General features: G+C 34.7%; 2 protein-coding genes across 2 annotated transcripts; both read right to left on the bottom strand.

The window, feature by feature from the left end:
• Nucleotides 1-1221: 1221 nt before the first annotated feature.
• On the bottom strand, nucleotides 1222-11977 carry LOC117342857 (solute carrier family 22 member 21-like). Its single transcript, XM_033905137.1, is given in 9 exon segments — nucleotides 1222-3045; nucleotides 4182-4254; nucleotides 4479-4596; nucleotides 5089-5171; nucleotides 5944-6078; nucleotides 9644-9874; nucleotides 10231-10652; nucleotides 11527-11626; nucleotides 11628-11977. Coding segments are annotated over 9 exon segments (1572 nt in total). The 5' UTR covers nucleotides 11846-11977; the 3' UTR covers nucleotides 1222-2853.
• Nucleotides 11978-16029: 4052 nt separating this feature from the next.
• LOC117342615 (solute carrier family 22 member 4-like) lies at nucleotides 16030-19754 on the bottom strand. Its single transcript, XM_033904812.1, has 5 exons — nucleotides 19734-19754; nucleotides 18345-18802; nucleotides 17770-18000; nucleotides 17387-17521; nucleotides 16030-16237 (listed from the first exon to the last, which is right to left on the bottom strand). Exons 1-5 carry the CDS (start codon nucleotides 19752-19754, stop codon nucleotides 16099-16101), a joined length of 984 nt encoding a protein of 327 aa, XP_033760703.1. The 3' UTR covers nucleotides 16030-16098.
• Between the last annotated feature and the right edge of the window lie 1747 nt (nucleotides 19755-21501).

The raw sequence follows: 21501 nt of genomic DNA, 5'->3' as shown, positions 1-21501 counted from the left end.
TTTTACAGGTGTGTGAGTTGACATTCCACAAAATTAGGGATGGTGGATCAGTGTTGAAAAATCATTTTAAGCAGAACAGATGTTAACATTAACATTACCGTCTATGGGAAAGTATTTGGTTCCATAGTTTCTATAATCCTACAGGTTCCTTGACCAGTGTTCTCTATTTGACATTTGTTTATCGAACAAAACTGATAGATTTGAAATCCCCCCCCCCCCCCCCCCCCCCCAAAAAAAAAAACCCCCAAAATCTCAGCGTAATCTATGTCGTAACGAATTATTAGGTGTGTGTGGTTTGCTGTTATTTGACCGTAACCCGCAAATCCCTACAGGAGATGTAAACATTAATCAACCTATTCCTTCACCTTGGTCAAAATACGTTATGCATATCATATTAACATTTGTTTGTTTAAAGGTGAATATACAGTTACGTACCTGCTAAATATTTTCGTCTGATATACATCTTACCTTAACAACAAAAAATATCCGAACAAAAAACAAACGAGGTAAAATGATCGTTCATATTTTATTTACCCAATGTAAAACAGTAAGTCATCACTTATGTTAGGCACCACAGTATAGTATACATAACCCCAGAGAAAGATTTAGACAACGTATGTATGTCATTTTGTGATTCAAACGCATGGCGAACAGTACATGTAACCAGAGTGAACTATAAGCAGCTTTTCGGCCTTTAACCAAACACAAACAGAGAATTAAACATACACATAGTTTATTTTAATTCTACAAATGCACTGATAAATGAATTTATTACATTTTTACTAGTGAAATATCAAAATTATTCATTCTATAAAAGTGATATTTTTCACTAGTGAAGAATATCATATTTTTCACTAGTGAAAATATCACTTTTGCTGATTTGACCAATCAAATTCAAGATTAGAAAATACCAAAATAATTGACCAATCAGAAAGCCTGACATATATGTCAGCACCTGGAAACGGGAAACTACTGTTTTTGTTTACAAATTATCGCTGTAGTCCTAGTTAGCATACGGGGTAGGGTTTTCGTTGATAAAAAATGTAATAAACAGAATATCTAACAGTGTCTTCAGTAATACCAAATATATTTCACTCGTGTTGCTAATATTTTGATATTTTTCACTCGTGCTGCGCACTTGTGAAAAATATCAAAATATTAGCCCCACTCGTGAAATATATTTGGTATTACTGAAGACACTGTTAGATATCCTCTATATATCTCCGAAAGGATGTTGATGCAGCAGGACAAGGTCATCCGTATCAATCCACATAGAGACCTGATGTGCTTACCAATACTTCAAAAAGCCATCACAGGAAAAAATATTTGAATCTGTTTTATATTTATTTTCTGTAGATTAATATTTTGAATTTGTGAATATCGTGTTGAGCAAAACAGCTACTACATAATGTACGTTTAAATTGTAGTGGATATTGATATTAACGTTAAAATGTCAATGAGCTAACAATATATCTATGTAGAATGTAATCGTAATGTTGCTTGTTCATTTCGACAAGACTTCCATTATTACGATTACGATAGTGCAAAATAAACTTCTTCCATAAATACCCGGACGTAATATGTCGTTTAATTATTTGCCATAAATAATAGTCCTAATTGAAATATAAACACAATATATTGTAAAATGAAGTTTTATTTTTTTAAATAAAAAATTCCTGAGCCATACAAAAGTTTGATAATATCATCATCTTTAAAAAATATATATATATTGTGTAATATTGACGACGATATTTACATCCGTGATAAATACTTGCCAAATCAAAGAGGTAAATACGTGTCAATAAGGTTAACATGAATCCTGCAACAGAACCATATCTGATTAATTAGTGAATAATGATGAAGAGAGGAGTAAATTACAATTTGAAATGTATTTCAATGGATCCTGTTCATATTATCAGGTTGACTTGATATATTTATATATTGTGATTTTAACTCAACAGTATTAATCTAAAGGACAATTGAAATCATTTTTATGACTGGATTGGCATTTCCGAAAATGGCACAAGTGTATAACATAGAGGGAGTCATACTTGGAGGAACATCATATCAAGAGTCATGTAGATCATCAATATTTACGCCGCTTTCCCCTATTATTTCCATATAAATCTGGACTATATTCATGTTCATAGATGCAATCTACATCGCTTGCATGACTTCACCGTTACGTCATCGTTACACCATTTTGATCAACGTCAAGGAAATGCTTCGCACAGCGCTATAGAGGAATATAATGTGACGATGATTTCGATTGAAAACAATTGTGTTATGATGACATCATTTTGGTGATATGTTGGTGTTGCCACAGCAAGACTTTTTACCGATAAACAGATGGCTTACAAACCAATCAGAGAAATGAACTTATGAAAGATGCTATTCTTTCCAATGAACATTTTAACATTGTTTGGAACCAGCCATCCAGGCACATTATATAGAAAATGTCCAGTATGAAAAACCGGTACATAATGGAGTGAATAGGAAACAATGTGTCCATTACCTATGAAAAACAGTTTTATTTTTTTGCCCATCATCATCATCATCATCATCATCATCATCATCATCCTCAACATCATCATCATCATGATAAAGCATCATCATCATCATCATCATCATCAACAACAACAAACTATGCATATGCATATGTCAAATCATCGTCATTATCATCGTCATTATAATAATCACCACCATGCATTCTATTACTTTCTACACACAAGCTCTCTCATGAAATATCCACACCTCTGCACACACATACATACTAACTTCACAACGAATAAAAACAGATACAAAACCATACCATCCACACAATTAAAGAAACGTTTTGATTATTTTTTTAAATTACAGTCTCGTATCGAATGCTTCGTTTGTATGGCCATGGAACTTCCACATTTCCTTCCTCTCGTATTCATGTGTTGCTATGCCATCTTTGATAGGTTTTTTGTTTGTTTCTTCGATGAAATACATACAGAACGCTGATAAGACCATTACAACACCAAAAATAATGTACATGGCGCCTGGTATATAGCTGTTCTGTAATTAAGATACATTGTAAGATATTATTAACAATCTATTTGAGATAAAATGTAATATTTTTGTATCAAACATAATTTATTTAAGGCATAACTTAAGTTTATTTTTATGGATATATAACAGGGCGAAGCGGTATATGTTGAAAGTACTATCCGGGTTTTTGTGTTAACTCCATAATATTACTCATATATTCAAGTTAATCTTTTTAATCCCATTCTCCTAATGCAACCCCTTTTTGATATCGGCGTCTTACAGATGAAATCTTTTCTCTTAGAAATCATCAGCCCGCTGTATCATCCAATCAGAAGCAATGTTACAAACGACGTCATCATATTTAACGTTATGGGCTCATAAAATAGTTTAAAGCCAATAAAAATGTTTGTTTCATTAAAGTATTTCGTACTAAAATTACCATTACTCTGACTGAAATAAAATCAAGCCCACATAGGTGTGATGTATATCAGTTCAACCTATAAACTTACATTAAATCGTTTCCTTCAGAGTCACTTTAGATTTATCTAGATCTAGGTTATTTGGAATCAATGAACATACTTAACCAGAATGATGTTTAATGAAATCATAATACACGCTTTCCCCCTCTTCAAACCCTTCAAATTTTCATAATTTATCAATCATTAAAAACTCACATATAAACTATCATTAGTAGTGATGATATTAAGAAAGAAAGACATAATACACGAAGACTTTAATCATGATGACTGTGTTTATTTTATAACTAGCGAGCATACTTACTAATGTAAGCATGGCTATTTACCGAAGATAACATGACTATTTACCGAAGATAACATGGCTATTTACCAAAACTAGTATTATACTTACGAACATTAGCATGGATAAGTACTTAATGTAAGCATGGCTATTTACCGAAGATAACATGGCTTTTAACCAAAACTACCGTGTAGACTTACAAGCGTTAACATGGATAATTACGTAATGTAGCATTGATACTTACCATTTTAGCATGAATATTTACCAAAAAGGACATTGATATTTATACAAGCTAGCAAGGATACTTACAAAGTTAGGATGGATATTCACTAAAAATGAAATGGATGCTAACTAAACCTACCTAGATAATTACCAGGGTGGTTACTAAAGCTGACATGAATACTTACCAAGTATACTATTTGTGGCGCCACCATCGCTCCAATCCTAGCAAACGAGTTCAGCATTCCATACCCAATATTCCTGAAAGATATTGGCTTTACTGATAGGTTGATTACGTTATGTTTATTAAAACAGGTAATTAATGCTCTGAATTGGTCTAAAACTACAATTATCTATATTGTGTGACTGTCTTCAGTGTCCTTTGGTTTGAGTAAGGAAGTGGTGTGTTTTTTTTTCAAATTATGAACCAGTACATGATTTTTTTTTAATCGCTGCATATTTAAATATCTATCTAGCCAAGCTACCTGACCACCGTAGGGTATGTCTCTATAGAGAGGATGGCCAGTGCTCCCCAGCCAACGCCCACACTCATCTTGGAAGCAAGAGCAAACCAGTTGATCAGGGAGTCCTTCATTTCTAAGTCTGTAAGCACAATATTATTATTTCCATGGATCTTTGACAAATTGCCTGTCAAATAATATTAGTGTTGAAATTTATATTGTAATTGTACGCTGTAAAATAATATACATGCATACTTTGACTGGAACAAATTATGTATATTTAAATTCAATACTGCTTTATAAATGTTCCAATCGTCATATCATACAGTAACAAAAAACGATCAAATGAGTAAATAAAATCTTAGACATATAGAGGTTACACAACGAGTGGTTGTTGTATATTGTATTTCTTTCACTAGATTTAATTATTTCCAAAGTTAAAAAACGAGCTTTAGCAAGTGCTTCTTGCTACTCTGCAAAATCTAACGAACTCGAATTCTATAATAATTTTTTTCTTATATTTTTTTTTTGAGTAGAATATTCGTGTTACATTTCCTTATATTTAGATGAGTTGTCTGATTTTTAATAAAACATATTAAAGTCCTGACCAAATATACCTATACCGTAACCTTACCAGATATTTGTAAAGCTGCCACAACAAATCCTGTTAGGCCTGCCGACAACAGCAAAATCAATGTCATCCACTTTCTACCAAATCTTCAAAGGAGACAATGAGGTCACTTCACTTGAATGTTTTGTGAATGATATTGCAATTTAATAAATGAAAACAGGATGCCTTGATAATGTATACCGTGAGGAACTATGACAATTTAATGCACTTACGATGATAGCATATATGATAACATTAGATCAATGAATCGAATGATGCTATAAAGAAGAATAACGCCAGCAATATTAGTATCGGACAAATGTAATTTTGCATTCGTTCAATTATAATGAGTCATTAAAAGAAATTGATTTTGTTTGATAGACTTTCTGTATCAACTAACTTAAATAACTTAAAATATTAATTATCAATAAATATAAAGATAATAAATGTTTTTTTTATCAACCTTACGACTGAATGGTTGTTACTTATTATTTTAATGTACTTTGGAAGATGTGTCCTTCTGATATCGAATGAGTGTATGTTGTTCATTTCACAGTACTATGGATTTGTTATTGAAAAAAAATGTCCTTAATACATTATCAGAACGATTTCAGAATAAATGAGTGAAGAATTAAAGAACAGTAAATGAAGATAGAAGTGTACAAATTGAGATTTCGATCTCATGTTCAAGATTGCATCTTCTTAGGGAGATGAACTCAGATCTCCAAATCCTTGCACTTCTCAAATGATGCCCGGAGAATGTAAAACCTCAAACATGAATCTTTAAGCATATATGTATTGGTAGATTAGGTGATGTATGTAATGTTGTTTCATGTAGTATAGGATATTTGAAAATCGATGTCAATCCAATTAACTTACCGATTGGTGAGGTAGTATAACGATACCTGTCCTGGAATGTCAACTACGTTCAGCAGAAACATATTGAGGTACAAACTTCCAGATAGACTCTGAACTCCGAATGAAATAGCGTAATATCCATACCCACAAGACATCCTACAAACAGTGAATCGTATGTACATATGGCCGTTGATAAAAGTAAAATCAACATCCCGTTTTTTTGTTTTTTGTTTTGTTTTTTTGTTGTTTTTTTTTGTTTTTTTATTTTTATAAAATATGTCATTCGATTTCAGAACCACTGGATTCTTTTCTGGTGTTTTTAGCGATGATTCATTCGATGATTAAAGTACTCTTTTAAAAAGGAACTTAAAGGTGTTACACCTTCGACAAATAGTAGTTTTTATCAATTAAAAACACGAATAGACTCGAATGTATTTTTCTTCAGCAATAAAAGTTACACACTTTACATTATTACCACCCTCGGAAAGTTTCATCTTCTTATTTATCTTTAACATGAAAAAAATGATAATTATTGATTAAGTCCCGAAGAAATTCCATTTCGTTCCGCCTCCGTATTGAATGAAATACTGATTGCGCATGCGCAAACAAGAAACACAAACGAGTAGGAACCAAATGGCGAAGCGGGGAAGGCCACATGTGTTAGCCTAACATCTCCAGAAAGGAGGAAGTATAACTTAGATTATGAAAAAGAACGAAGAAAGATAAGGATTTCGGAGACTGCACAGACAGGTGGAATTATAAACGACAATGGAATCGGAAAACATGCGGAAATGACACAGTTCAGTTTTTGTTGGAGAGGCAAGTTTCTAACGTACACACGAACGTTCGGTCTGTTGTCATCTTTATGCCCCTGTCACACTTAACCGGATTGGGCCACCGGACGTGAAACGGATAACATTTTTGGATATCCGGTGATGTTCGTCAATATCCGTTTTATGTCCGTTTTATGTTCGGTTCATTCGTTTCATGTCAGGTGATGTACGGTGCGTCCGGTGGTATCCGTTGGAAAGTTTTGTGCATGCACAAAACTTGAAACGGGCAGTAACGGATATGAATATTCGTTGGCTGTCCTGTGCATGTCCGTTTTGTCCTGTATATCCTGTCATTGTTCGTTTATATGCGGTAGGTGTACGGGGGGCATGCGTTACCCAGTCCGTTAATGGAACTTGAACGCACACATAACGAACACATAACGGACACATAACGGACAAACACAGGATGCTTGCAGGATTAACACCGGACACGACGAATAGACAAACGGATTGAAAACGGATAACACGCACAGAACGGATGAATACAGAATACCTACATGATACCTACAGGGGGAGGACTGACTACTGACAGAAACTGATTAATTATCGCAGGCATATCATCACCACCTTTTTCATGCTCTGTTTCAGTTTCAGTTTCGGTTTCCTGTGCAACAGCATCAACAGCATCGACAGACACTTCTTCTGTGTCTTGCGCTTTTGCAGGAACGTTTTTTTTTTTTTTTTTTCTACCGCGAGAAATTTTGGCGAGGCAGTCAGCACTGCAACTTTTTGACAACTGATCGCCGGAGAAATGCATATATCTTTTTTTTTCTGCACGCGCGCGTTAATGTCCGTTAGGTGTTCGGTTTGTCCGGAATGCATCCTGTACACGTCCTGATTCACCGGTTCATGCTCGTTTGTTGTTCGTTACTCATTCGGAGACACCCGGTTGGTAGTACGGTAGCCGTACGTTACATGTTCGTTATTGGTACGTTTTATCCGTTCCATATTCGGTGCAAGTACGTCGTCAGTTTGGATTTTTCTACCGGACTGACAACTTTGCCACCGTATACCACCGGATAACAAAAATTTCTATCCGTTGATGTCCGGTACACCAATCCGGTCAATGCCCCTGTCACACTTGACCGGATTGGGCCACCGGACGTGAAACGGATAACATTTTTGGATATCCGGTGATGTTCGTCAATATCCGTTTTATGTCCGTTTTATGTTCGGTTCATTCGTTTCATGTCAGGTGATGTACGGTGCGTCCGGTGGTATCCGTTGGAAAGTTTTGTGCATGCACAAAACTTGAAACGGGCAGTAACGGATATGAATATTCGTTGGCTGTCCTGTGCATGTCCGTTTTGTCCTGTATATCCTGTCATTGTTCGTTTATATGCGGTAGGTGTACGGGGGGCATGCGTTACCCAGTCCGTTAATGGAACTTGAACGCACACATAACGAACACATAACGGACACATAACGGACAAACACAGGATGCTTGCAGGATTAACACCGGACACGACGAATAGACAAACGGATTGAAAACGGATAACACGCACAGAACGGATGAATACAGAATACCTACATGATACCTACAGGGGGAGGACTGACTACTGACAGAAACTGATTAATTATCGCAGGCATATCATCACCACCTTTTTCATGCTCTGTTTCAGTTTCAGTTTCGGTTTCCTGTGCAACAGCATCAACAGCATCGACAGACACTTCTTCTGTGTCTTGCGCTTTTGCAGGAACGTTTTTTTTTTTTTTTTTTCTACCGCGAGAAATTTTGGCGAGGCAGTCAGCACTGCAACTTTTTGACAACTGATCGCCGGAGAAATGCATATATCTTTTTTTTTCTGCACGCGCGCGTTAATGTCCGTTAGGTGTTCGGTTTGTCCGGAATGCATCCTGTACACGTCCTGATTCACCGGTTCATGCTCGTTTGTTGTTCGTTACTCATTCGGAGACACCCGGTTGGTAGTACGGTAGCCGTACGTTACATGTTCGTTATTGGTACGTTTTATCCGTTCCATATTCGGTGCAAGTACGTCGTCAGTTTGGATTTTTCTACCGGACTGACAACTTTGCCACCGTATACCACCGGATAACAAAAAATTATATCCGTTGATGTCCGGTACACCAATCCGGTCAAGTGTGACAGGGGCATTACTGAAAACTGTAAATGTATGATGTGATTGAATCAATGGATAAGACTTCTTTTGTGATATGTATTGATTTCAGATTCACTTTTTATAGTTCACCCGCTTAAACCTTATGATAAATCACACTTGTATCATTCCGGCGAAATGGGGCCGAAGGGGGTAACGCTAAGAAAGCGTTTCGGTTCGTGGGCGGAAACATGCAGAGGATCGCGATTTTTTGTAACGTATGATATTGAAATGTTTATTAGGTTTTATTTTCTGTTTGCTTTAAAACCTCGACATTTAGAATTTGTAGTTATGATAGGTAACACGCAATAAATAATTGCCCCAGCTGAATGTAAAATATTAGGTCCACCATATTTGTTTTCTTCAGTATGTAAATCACTCCCAGAATGCACTGCGATTAAGGCCAAGTGTATGCAAAGTAAATTATTATGTTGGTCTCTTTCATAGGCAGATATATTCAAAATTTCGTAACTTCTTGGCTTTATTACGACAATTTTTGACGTTATAAAATTATTTTATTTGATTGTAGGTCTTAAATAGGCATACATATATGGATTAAATGTCATTTATTGTCAAAATAATAACAATTTATTACACTCTGTCGCAGGTGTAGCATCTTTAAAGTACAATCCAGGAAATGGTTGCTCATTCATACAGCAATGGGAAATTAAACATTAAACATGTACAATCTACTTTCAAACATACAAATCTGATTAAAACAATATATAAAATGTTTTTGTTTCTACAAACAGAAATAGATAATTGTCGTACCATGCAATGCCCAGTAAACAAGTACACTTCAGTAAATGTGGGGACATAGCTACATCTCGTATACTGTACTTCCTTTCTGAGTCGACTTTCAGGTCTTCCTCAACAAGGTAACTCATCTTACTCATATCCGGTTCCGGTTTGCCGTTGATTCGTGCTATTTTGTAGATGACTTCTTTCGCTTCATCTAGTCGTTTGTGAGTGACAAGATAACGGAAACTCTCTGGCAAGAACCTGTTCACCACCAGTGTGAGAGATAGTTATAAAAACAATCATCATCAATATTAATCAATTTAAAGAGAAGATCAATTAAACGAACAGGAACTACGTCACATTGCTTAACAATACCATGGGAAATATCCTCATACTATTGTCATTTAGTAAAGTCTACTATCATTCATAATACACGTAACATATCATTCATGGTGTAAATGGTAAACATGGTGACCATGATTTTTCTTACTTAGATCCTGATTAAGGTATCTAGTTGTTATATAAGTACAACATTAGAACAATTGATTAATTATGTAAATATACAATCCAGACAAAATGAAATATGATGAACTATGGAACAGGATCACATGACTTACCACCACATAAACAGACAGGGCAGTACCAGTATAGATATCGAGAAATGGAGGTACTTCCAGTCATGTAGCCACATCGACATGAATCCAAACACACATGCCCATAGTGACCATGAGGGAAATGCTGCTGTGAGGGACCTTCGTTTTGTAGGTATAAATTCGATCAAGTAGTTATAGAATACAGTCAGGTTGGCACCAGCACCACAACCGAGAAGGAAACGAAGAGCTGCAAACATTTGCCATGACGTCGAAAACCCCGCCACAACATTTAGAACCATCAGTACGACCAACGATAGAAAATAAATCGGTTTCCTACCAATATAGTCTGCCAGATGTCCAGATACCACACAACTGATCAGTAAGCCGGCCATCTGAATAGTCGTGATTGTAGAGGCTATCCAGTCCTTGTCACATATCAGCGTCCACTGCAAAGATTCCAACAATACATGTACTCAATCGACAAACATGTACTAGTATTTCTATCAAAGTGGCAGAGAAAGTAATCTTATCGGACATCATTTTAACTTCAACGGGTGTTGTTTTATTTAATCAGACACAACTAAGATTCCTCGCTATCATTGATATATTAAACGATATTTCATACATCTTTTAAATTGTTTATATAATCTTCACTTCTTCGTCTATTCAATTTAAAATAAATAATGTCGATTCGAATCTCAGTTTGAATGATACGCGTCGTTTTCTCCTTATTTATTTGATAAATTCTTCATACATTAATAAAAAAAATTGCTTTCAAATGCTAAATTACAGCCAGGAAAATTTTATTCTATTCAATACAGAATAAATATTCATGAAACTATATAAAATTAAAATCCAAGAGATCTAAATATTATTCTTCAACAACCTTTGATGCTAAAATATATGTGTTCAGGGTAAATGCGACGTCCCTACAGTATCCTTACACCTCTGTCATTTGATTTTTATTGTCTTCCCGAATATATATGTGTATGCACAAAGGAATTTGTCAAAGTGACACTGATGAAATAACCCCATAACCTTATGAACGTAATATATTCTGTTAATTAGCATTTGTTTATGTATACGAACTTACAACAGTATAATTTACACAAATCTGATTATTTTAGTGACAGTTAGTGCTTTCTGTGCGAACGTTCGTTTATAATCATGATGATAATCGCATTTTTTTGTAAAAGGAACTAACAAAAACCTAATAAATGATTTGTTCACCCTATTTACATTATTCGTCCCCTTTCTATACATAATCACATTAGTGTTATTCTTTTGAATGGAATTTTGATGATTATCTGAATAACTTACCTCATCGACAACAGTATACATACTTTCCGAAAATCTAAATTCCTGGCAATTTTGAATAGAGGAGTTTTCTGGAGGATGGCAAGTTTTATCTATATAATTATACGCTTTTTGTTTCTTTCGATGAGTTAGTACTAAGATTCGAATAGGTTGTAAATCCACACTGCCAGTCTGGAATCGCGCCAGCAAACGTCATCATCATCATCGTCCCAGTCACAGAGTGTGCACTGTACATCATAAAGGAAAACATTATCCATTGAAACCGGGAAAATCCTCCGCATTCCTCTATTAGACCTTCCAAATATACACTTGTAGCCGACATCTTTATGACGTTAAGCTGATGAACTGGTCTTCTCTACGATTACTTCACTTGATGTTAATTTGTTACAGACTCGAAACTTAATCCAAAGTGTGAAAATGGAACCAGGTTGTATTTTAATTGGCTGTAAATCCAGAAGTCAGCAAGGTTACCTTCGTATCACGTCTTCGCTGTGACAATGAACACAGTTTTACCTGTGTATTATCTTTATGTACACACGTAGAATAATCACATTAAAAGATGTCATTGACTTCACGTCTGTTTTTGCTGACGCTGGTTATTTCGATAATCTCATATGGATTATGTTAAATTTCAAACTTATATTAATATATTTGATATATAATGCTAACGAATAGCTGATCATTATGTACGGAAATTGTTCATCTCTGTCTTGTGTTATGATTGAAATGTTAAGCATCATGTTTTATGTGTGAAACTACACTATATACATATACATATACTATATCATATATCAGTTTACTAATTTATTGTTATCTACGTTATCCAGCTGGGTGAGTTTTTAATCATATATGTGCTATTATTATTATTATTATCATTAGATGTATATTCTGTAATGTATTATCAGAATATTGGCATTATATAAGGTTTAAATTATTATTTTACTGCTCAATCATAATGTGCTGATTAAATGGAAAGACAAAGGATGAAGTATACACGTTTTCAGTATTTGTACATGTGTAATTTATATTCTAAATTATAGCTGATTGATTAGAACTGTTGTATAAGGTAGATATATTATTCCATATTCAGTAGAGCTTTACTTGTACATACTGAGTAGTGATAAAACTTCCCATCATATCATTATTGGATGATTAGGAACCAAAGAAATTCTGTAAACCGCTGCAGGATCTGTAGGGTAAGTTTCATATGCAAGATATTACTTTATGTGAGCTACATGTATAAGTGAGCTATATGTTGTAATTATATATGTAATTATATATATATATGTTATAATGTAATTTCATATCAACTGTATATTTATATGTAATTGTGAATGTAATATAATATTAATGATTGATATGTACATTGTAAAAATAATATTATACCTTTACATGAAGAAATTGAGCCAAAAATGTACTACTATGCATTATTCATAACTTAAGTATATGTAAGAGTTATGTCCCTTGATCTGAATAGACTACTAGTATGTGAGAGATTCGAATGAATGTGTAATGAGTTGTATGTTTTGTACTTAAAGTGTTGTTTTTTTTGTATTAAATACGGATTTATTGAACCGTTAGAGAAAGCACTGTAACACTTTGAGGTTAGCTGTCGTTACAATATTTGTCATAAATAATAATATATACGTACGTTTGATAATATAAAAAACAAAAGCTTTGGAATTGATAATGCGTAATATTGACTTTGTTACGTAAGTCCATGATGACTCATTAAAGAAACATACAAGTGTCAAAGGTAAGCATGGATCCAACAACAGGAAAGTATCTGTGTAATTAGTGAATAATGATGATCAGAGGGGTACATTAAAATTTGAAATGTATTTCCCCTATAACTTCAATGTAAATCTGGACAGAATTTACATGTATGAGCGCATAGATGCAATCTAGCTATATATCACATACAGTAATTGTTACACCACTTTGATGAATGTCACGGAAATGCTTCGCACTATGCTACAGATGAATAAAATAGGATTCCGACTGAGAACAATTGCGTTATGATGAAGTCATGTTTGTGATATGTAAATCTTGCCACGGCAAGGCTTTGAACTGATGAAATGATTTACGAAACATTCAGAGAAAGAAAGTTTATTTAAAGATGTTATTCTTCCAAATGGCAACAGGGAAATGAGTGAAAATAATGAATATATCTATTAAAATGTGAATGTATTTATCGTCAAAATCAATGCAATCTAGATGTCAGATAAATATATAAGAAATCCGTTTGAAGGTTATTAAGGGACGAAGTCAGAAAATATACGACAACCGAATGACGCGCTGTTATAGTGCTATCAGACTGAAATGCCACACTTGGACATTGTGTGGAAGTCGGCCACTTAGTCACAGTATACTAGACAGTGACCGATGAAGTTCAGATTTAACATTCACAATAATCTGATTAATAAAAGTAACAACTACAGTATACCTCATCAAATGACCGTTACATAAACTTCCATACAGAAAAAAAAAGTTCTAAAGATTTCTAATCTGAGGACGGTCACAGTCTGGTGTCGAATGCTCCGTTTACATGGCCTTGGACGTTCTGCATTTCCTCTCCCCATTTTTATCTGTTGCTAAGCCATCTTCGATAGGTTTTTTGTTTGTTTCTTCGACGAAATACATACCAAATGCTGATATGACCATTGCGACGCTAAAAATAAAGTACATGACGCCTGGTATATAGCTGTTCTGCAAATAAAGATACAGTGTAAGATATTATTAACAATTTATTTGAGATCACATGCAATATTGTGGAATTTAACATTATTTATTTAAGAATCAACTTGAAAATATTTTTATGTAATGAATATCTAACAGTAAAGTAGGGTTTTAATGTTATATATCCATGAAATAAATATTATATTCAAGTTAATATTTTTAGCCTGATTTACTAAATTCAATCCCTGTTTGATATCTATCTTTTATGGATGAACTCTTTTCTCTTAGAAACTATAACGCCACCGTATCAACCAATCAAGTGAGTTTCTAACATAATTTTTAAGCAAATGAAAATGCTTGTTCCAAGCACGATTAGAGTATTCCATATTAAGATTACTATTACTCTGAAATAAAAACGCATAAGTATTTCGTATATCAGTTAAATCTATATTCTTACATCACATCGTATCTCACTGAGTCACTTTAGATTTATCTAACTATTCAAAATCAATGAACATTCTTAACCAGAATGATGTTTATTAAAAATTGTAATATCATTTTTTTCTTCTTCAAACTTTTCAAATACTGATTATACATTAATTAATCAAATTTTACATAAAAAAAATGGCATTTGTAGTAATGCTGTTAAGAAAGTCAGACATAGTCTTGAATCGTGATGGCCATGTTTATTGTATAACTACATGTAACATAGATACAGCATGGACATTTACTATACATGCATACTACATTTAACATGGGCAAAGTTAGGATGTCTATTCACCAAAACAGTGTAAAAGACAGCCTGGATACTTTATCAATGTTAACATACATATTCACCAAAGTTAGTATGAATACGTCCTTATATACTTACTAAAGGTAGTATGGGCCTTAACGATAACATGGACACTTACCAAAGTCAGCATGCATTCTTACCACAAATAGCATAGATCCTTATGAACGATAGCATTGAAACTTACCAAATTAGCTATTTATCAAAGTTAACATGGATATTTCAAAACGTAGTATGGGTACTTACCAAGCTTGAATGGACACTAATCAAATTAAGCATGTGTACTTACCAAGTTATCGAGGATACTGTACTTACCAAAGTGAGCAGGAATATTATCAAAGTTAGCATATTCCCTTAACAGAATTAGCTAAGCATATATACTCATCAACGTTAGCATTGACACTTACCAAAGTAAGCATGAATATATTTCAAAGTTGGCATGGATGGTAACAAAAAAAACCATGGAAACTTGCCACAGTTACCATGGATACTTAACAAATTATGCCTGGATACTTACAAAAATAAACTTGAATATTAACTAAAGTTAGCATGGATACTTATCAAATTTAGCATGTATACCTACCATAGTTAGCACAGATAATTATAAAGGTTAGAATGGATACTTATCCCATTAAGCATGGATACTTACTAAAGTGATGATGTTCACTTACCAAACTTCGAATTGACTCTGACCAAAGTCAGCTACGATGCTTACCAACGTTAGCATGAAAACTAACCAAAGATAGCATTGATTCTTGTCAAAGTGAGCATGAATGTTTACCAAAGATAACATTTATATTTCCCAAATTAAGCATGGATTAGTGAATAATGATGATCAGAGGGGTACATTAAAATTTGAAATGTATTTCCCCTATAACTTCAAACGATAAAAAGAGTAAACAACATCTCAGATATTAAAATAATTTACCTTTCAATTTTATACTCGAATCGTAACTGAGGTGTAGTGGTACATATATGTATATTTGTGATAGGGGAACGTATTTCCATATAGCATATTTTGATTCCATAAATGTTTGTATTATGTCAGTAGAAGATTTGGTTTATATTGCCTTATATCTAGATGCGTTGTTTGACTTTAAATAGTTTTAATAAAACATCAAACTTTCGGTCCCGACCAAATGTACATATATCGAAGCATTACCAGATATTTGTAAAGCTGCCACAACGAATCCAGTTAAGCCTGCTACCAACAGAAAAACCAATGTCGTCCATTTTCGACCAAATCTGCAGTGGAGACAATAATGACATTTTAGTTTAATGTTTTGAGATGGATATTGCAATCTAATAAATAAAAATAAAAGATTCCGTGAAAATGTATACAGTGAGGAAGTATAGCACTAGTCAAATGCAATATATTAACATCTAACATCTGCATAACACAAAGTGTGTTTGATTAATTATCAAATTAAAACATGAACCTTGGGGATGTTAAGAGGCTAATCGATAGTAGATCCGAACTGTATTATGGCCTTCCGAAGGAACAAGCTTTAATGGGATAGTGTGATGAAATCAAAGGCTGCGGAAATGTGTTAAACACGTAGTAGAATCAATTCTCATTTCTCTTAAGTATATATTTATATATATATCTATAGATGAGATTACGCATGCCTGTTGTGCCATTAAGAAACATTGAATGAGTTTCTGTATCAATTACATAAAAATAATAAGTTTAAACAATAGCTGTTAAAAATAAAATTAATAACAAATGCTTCTTCACCAGCCTCATGACTGAATAATCCTGATATCCCCATTGCAATGTATGTTGATACAATCATATATCATGTATGATGTTGTATATTGTTATACTGATGAAGCCAGATCTCCAAAACCTGGCACCGGGAAGCTGAAAATGAAATAAATGAAATCTAATGGCCTTACCTATCGGCGAAGTAGTTCATGGCACCTATTAGTGAGGTAGTTTAGGGCCTCATAAATGAAATCTAATGGCCTTACCTATCGGCGAAGTAGTTCATGGCACCTATTAGTGAGGTAGTTTAGGGCCTCATAAATGAAATCTAATGGCCTTACCTATCGGCGAAGTAGTTCATGGCACCTATTAGTGAGGTAGTTTAGGGCCTCATAAAAGATGTAAAAATATGATGTCTTCACCTCTTAGTGAGGTAGTTTAGAGCCCAATAAAAGATGTGTAAATATAATATCCTCACCTCTTAGTGAGCTAATATAGGGTATTATAAAATATATATAATTCTAATGTTATTTCTTATTAGCGAGGTAATAAAGGGTATCGTAGAATGTATGTACATGTTGTGCCCTAGCCTATTATTAAGATATTGTGGGATATTTTAAAACATGTTAACCAATTAGTGAGGTAATATAAGGTATATAAAATGAATATATATGGAATACCCTTACCTGTTGGCAAGGAAATAGGATGAAACCTGACCTGGAATGTCAACTACGCTCAACAGAAACATATTGAGGTACAAACTTCCAGATAAACTCTGGACTCCAAAGGAAATTGCGTAAAAGCCATATCCACAAGACATCCTACAAACAGTTAAGTGCATGGCCTATCAGATATTGATATACCATCATCATGTGACTTATACTAAAATACATGGGTTATTTAAAATTTAGCCTTTATATTTTTGCTGATGTATCCATTGAAGATGCTATTTTATAAGAGCAACTGAAAAGAGATTAATTTCCTCGAAATATTCACTCAAAGAGATTATAATATAATATATATATAGATTATCTCTTGTATGCAAACAAACAAAAGATAATTTTCGTACCATGCAATGCCCTGTAAGCACGTAATCTTCCGTAAATGTGGAGACATCGCTACATCTCGTATACTGTACTTCCGTTCAGAGTCGACTTTCAGGTCTTCCTCAACAAGGTAACTCATCTTACTCATATCAGGTTCCGGTTTGCCGTTAATTCGTGCTATTTTGTAGATGACTTCCTTGGCCTCATCTAGTCGTTTGTGAGTGACAAGATAACGGAAACTCTCTGGCAGGAACCTGTTCACAACCACCATTGTGACAAGTAGTTATAAAAACAATCGGAATCAATTCAAAATATGAAACGGAACGTAAGATTACTTAAACCAAAAGTAATTACGTCACATTCCCCAATAATATGGCAATACTAAAAGAGACAATAAGTACATTTCTTTAACAAATTCAAATATAATCATTCAGCTAGTATACGACTAAGCCGGTGTGTGATTCTATATAAAAGATTATCTGATACTATTCCCGGGTAATCAGGCACTCCACGTGGCGTGATGAATGGTCTTATGTCAGGATTACCTGCAAAAATCTATATGAACATGATATCAATAACAAGATACATAATTACTTACCACCACATACAGAGACAGGGCAGTACCAGCATAGGTATCGAGAAATGGAGGTACTTCCAGTCATGTAGCCACATCGACATAAACCCAAACACACATGCCCAGAGTGCCCATGATGGAAAGGCAACGATCAGGGGTCTTCGTTTTGTAGGAAGAAACTCGATCACGTAATTATAGAATACTGTCAGGTTGGCACCGATACCGAATCCGAGCAGGAATCGAAGAACTGCAAACATTTGCCATGACGTTGAGAATCCCGCAACAAGATTCAGTACCGCGAGTGCGATCAAAGACAAAAACGCTGTCGGCTTCCTGCCGATATTGTCTGCCACATGTCCAGATACCACACAACTGATCAGTAAGCCGCCCATCTGAATAGTAGTGATTGTAGAGGCTATCCAGTCCTTGTCACATATCAGCGTCCACTGTAAAGAAGGATAAAAAACAAAATTGGTGTAGACCTACTTTTTTTAGTATCAATGTAGATCGGTGAAACGATATTTCCCTTTTTTAATTTATCTATTATTTTTTAATCTTTTTTTTACATTGTACTATCGCATGTTATGTCATGCAGGATACTTAGATAAAAACGAAACTGTATAAATTATAGACCCGGATGCATGTAGTGGTATAAGTGATTGTTTCGTCGGTTATATTACATGTAATCCGGAATGTAATATTTAGACCTACGTTTTACATGCCTTTTACTGCCTTATGGGTGATGGACGAAACCTTCAAATATTGTGGTGTCATTTGTACTTTTGTTATACATGTAAGAAGGAAATGTTGATTTTCCACGCCGAGGCTATCGTGACATCACCCTTTTGACGATATAATTTGCACATTTTCACATCGCACTGCCCTATTAAGAATTTATGTCAATTTTATTCCATTCTCGAAATTATAATAAAAGTAGATTCGGTACTTCAGTTTAGTTCCTGTAATTGTATTTTCTGCATGACTTTGTTTATAATCATGCGTCTGAATTGAATAATCGTTCGTTCTTTAATGAATATTTTTCTTTCGCTCAGTCGGAAAAGCTAGAATCAGAACAACATAGATTCATGGAATCATCTTCATTAAATACATGTGGAGGTGGCGGGCTAGTGATAAAGTGTCGCGACACCTTGACCACGCGGCCCCCATGTATAAGAACTCAAAACAATACATGCAATGTATATTTTCGTGACAGTCGACCTCTTCTTTTTTCATAAAAAGATCCAACAAAACAACAGTATTTCGTTTGTACTGTCTAACCTATTTGTAGTGAAAAATTCCGCAGCCTATTGAAAGGGAAGAGATAAAGAAAGTAGCATGGTCTCGACAAACATTGCTGCTAAAGAACACTTCATTAGCGCTAATTCATCAGAAAAGCATGAACTTATTGCTTACCTCACTGACAACAGTATTCATACTTTCCAAAAATCTAAATTCCTGGCAATTCCGAATAGATTCATTTCCTGGAGGATGACACGTTTCATTTATATAATATATGTTTTTTGTTTCTATCGATGGGTTCGAACTAAGATTCGAATTGTTTGTAAATCCACACTTCCAATCCGGAATCGCACCAGCAAACGTCATCATCATCATCGTCCAAGTCACAGAGATTGAACTGTACATCATAAAGGAAAACAGAATCCATTGAAACCGGGAAAATCCTCCGCATTCCTCTATAAGATTTTCCAAATATGCACCTGTAGCCGACATCTTTATTTCGTACTTTTAGCTGCTGAAGTGGCTTTCTCTAGGTTTACTTAATTTAATATGACTTCTTCACAGACTGTAAACTTGATATTTGACCCGTTTACCTTGTCTTTATTTCACCCGACTATAACAGAGCTTAATGCCTAAAAGTGGATTGGACAGGTTGGATTTTATTTGGCCGTGAATCAAGAAGCGACGTCCACTTATGCGGTAACACTAGGCACTCTAACAACAAACACTAGTGTGTTGTGTATTTACACACGCAGACCTAGACGTTGAGGATGTTATTGTATACATGACTTTTTTTTCTCACACTGGTATCATATTTATATCAACGATGGTTCTATGGAATTGCGTTGATGCCTTATATGGCATGGATTCCTCCTCTTTATATGATTGAACCAACGACAACAAATATACCACCAGATTAAATGCGTATACAGAATGATGACCGCGATACATATTAAAGATTCTAAACAAATTGCCCGAACCCTCTACACAAGCGAATCCAGCTTTATCATAGTCACAACGAATAGTCTGCATTTGTTGCCAGGGAACCAGGGATTCAAGCGAAATCTGACGACAGAGATAATTGGAAGAGCCCTCTGAACCAGATATATCAGCGAAATCATGAAACAGAGATAATAGTATAAATTACTAACCCTTATCGCAAGAGCCCTTTAAACCTGCAATATCAGCTAAACCTGGCGACCGAGGGAAGAGTCTACATGATTTATCTAAATGATCCGATCTCTCTAAACAAGAGATATATAGTTACAGAGCGAAGAGTCTAAGTAAATTACCCAAATTGCCTAAAACCTTTCAACCAGATGACACAGTGAGACCTGGCGACAGAAATAATTGCTCAAGCCCTCTAATCCAGGTATAAAAGTGAAACATGGCGACAGAGCGAAAAATCTATATGAAATACACGAATTTCCCGAACCATGTAAACCAGAAACATCACCTTAACCTGGCGATAGAGCGAAGAGTAATTATGAAATACCCGAATCGTCAAAGCCTTCTAAAACAGAGATATCAGCGAAACCTGGCGACTGAACGAAGACTCCACATGAACCACTACCCGAATGGTTCGGACCCTGAAAACAAGATATATCAACGAAATGTGGCGACAGAGCGAATAGTCTACATTATTTTCCAGAACCCTTTACACCATAGAAGATAATCAAATCTGATGATAGAGTGAACTGTCTATATCAATGTATCGAACATTCTGCAGCAAGTCAAACATGGTAACAGATCGAGCGAAGAGTCTGTATCAATCGGCCAGGCCCTCTCCACCAGACATGCCAGCCATACCTTACGACAGAGCGAGTCTACACTATTTGACCGAAACCTTTATTCTAGGAAGGATTTCTATTAGTTCATTTGATATATTTCTAATATGATAAGAAGATGTCCCAAAGTCTCATCCTGTCTGATACTCATGCCA

The sequence above is a fragment of the Pecten maximus genome, chromosome 14 (assembly GCF_902652985.1).
Source record: "Pecten maximus chromosome 14, xPecMax1.1, whole genome shotgun sequence".
Classification (NCBI taxonomy): Eukaryota; Metazoa; Mollusca; class Bivalvia; order Pectinida; family Pectinidae; genus Pecten; species Pecten maximus.
The sequence above is the reverse complement of the archived record's forward strand: the minus strand, read 5'-3'. Positions and strand labels throughout refer to the sequence as shown.

Excerpts from the sequence above, each read along its gene's own strand:
- LOC117342615 (XM_033904812.1), bottom strand. The coding sequence starts at position 19,754 with ATGAATACTGTTGTCAGTGAG. Across the intron at positions 18,001-18,344 it reads CCCTGTCTCTGTATGTGGTG|GTTCCTGCCAGAGAGTTTCC; the intron begins GTAAGTAATTAT and ends GGTTGTGAACAG. Across the intron at positions 16,238-17,386 it reads TCCTATTTCCTTGCCAACAG|ATTTGGTCGAAAATGGACGA; the intron begins GTAAGGGTATTC and ends TCTCCACTGCAG.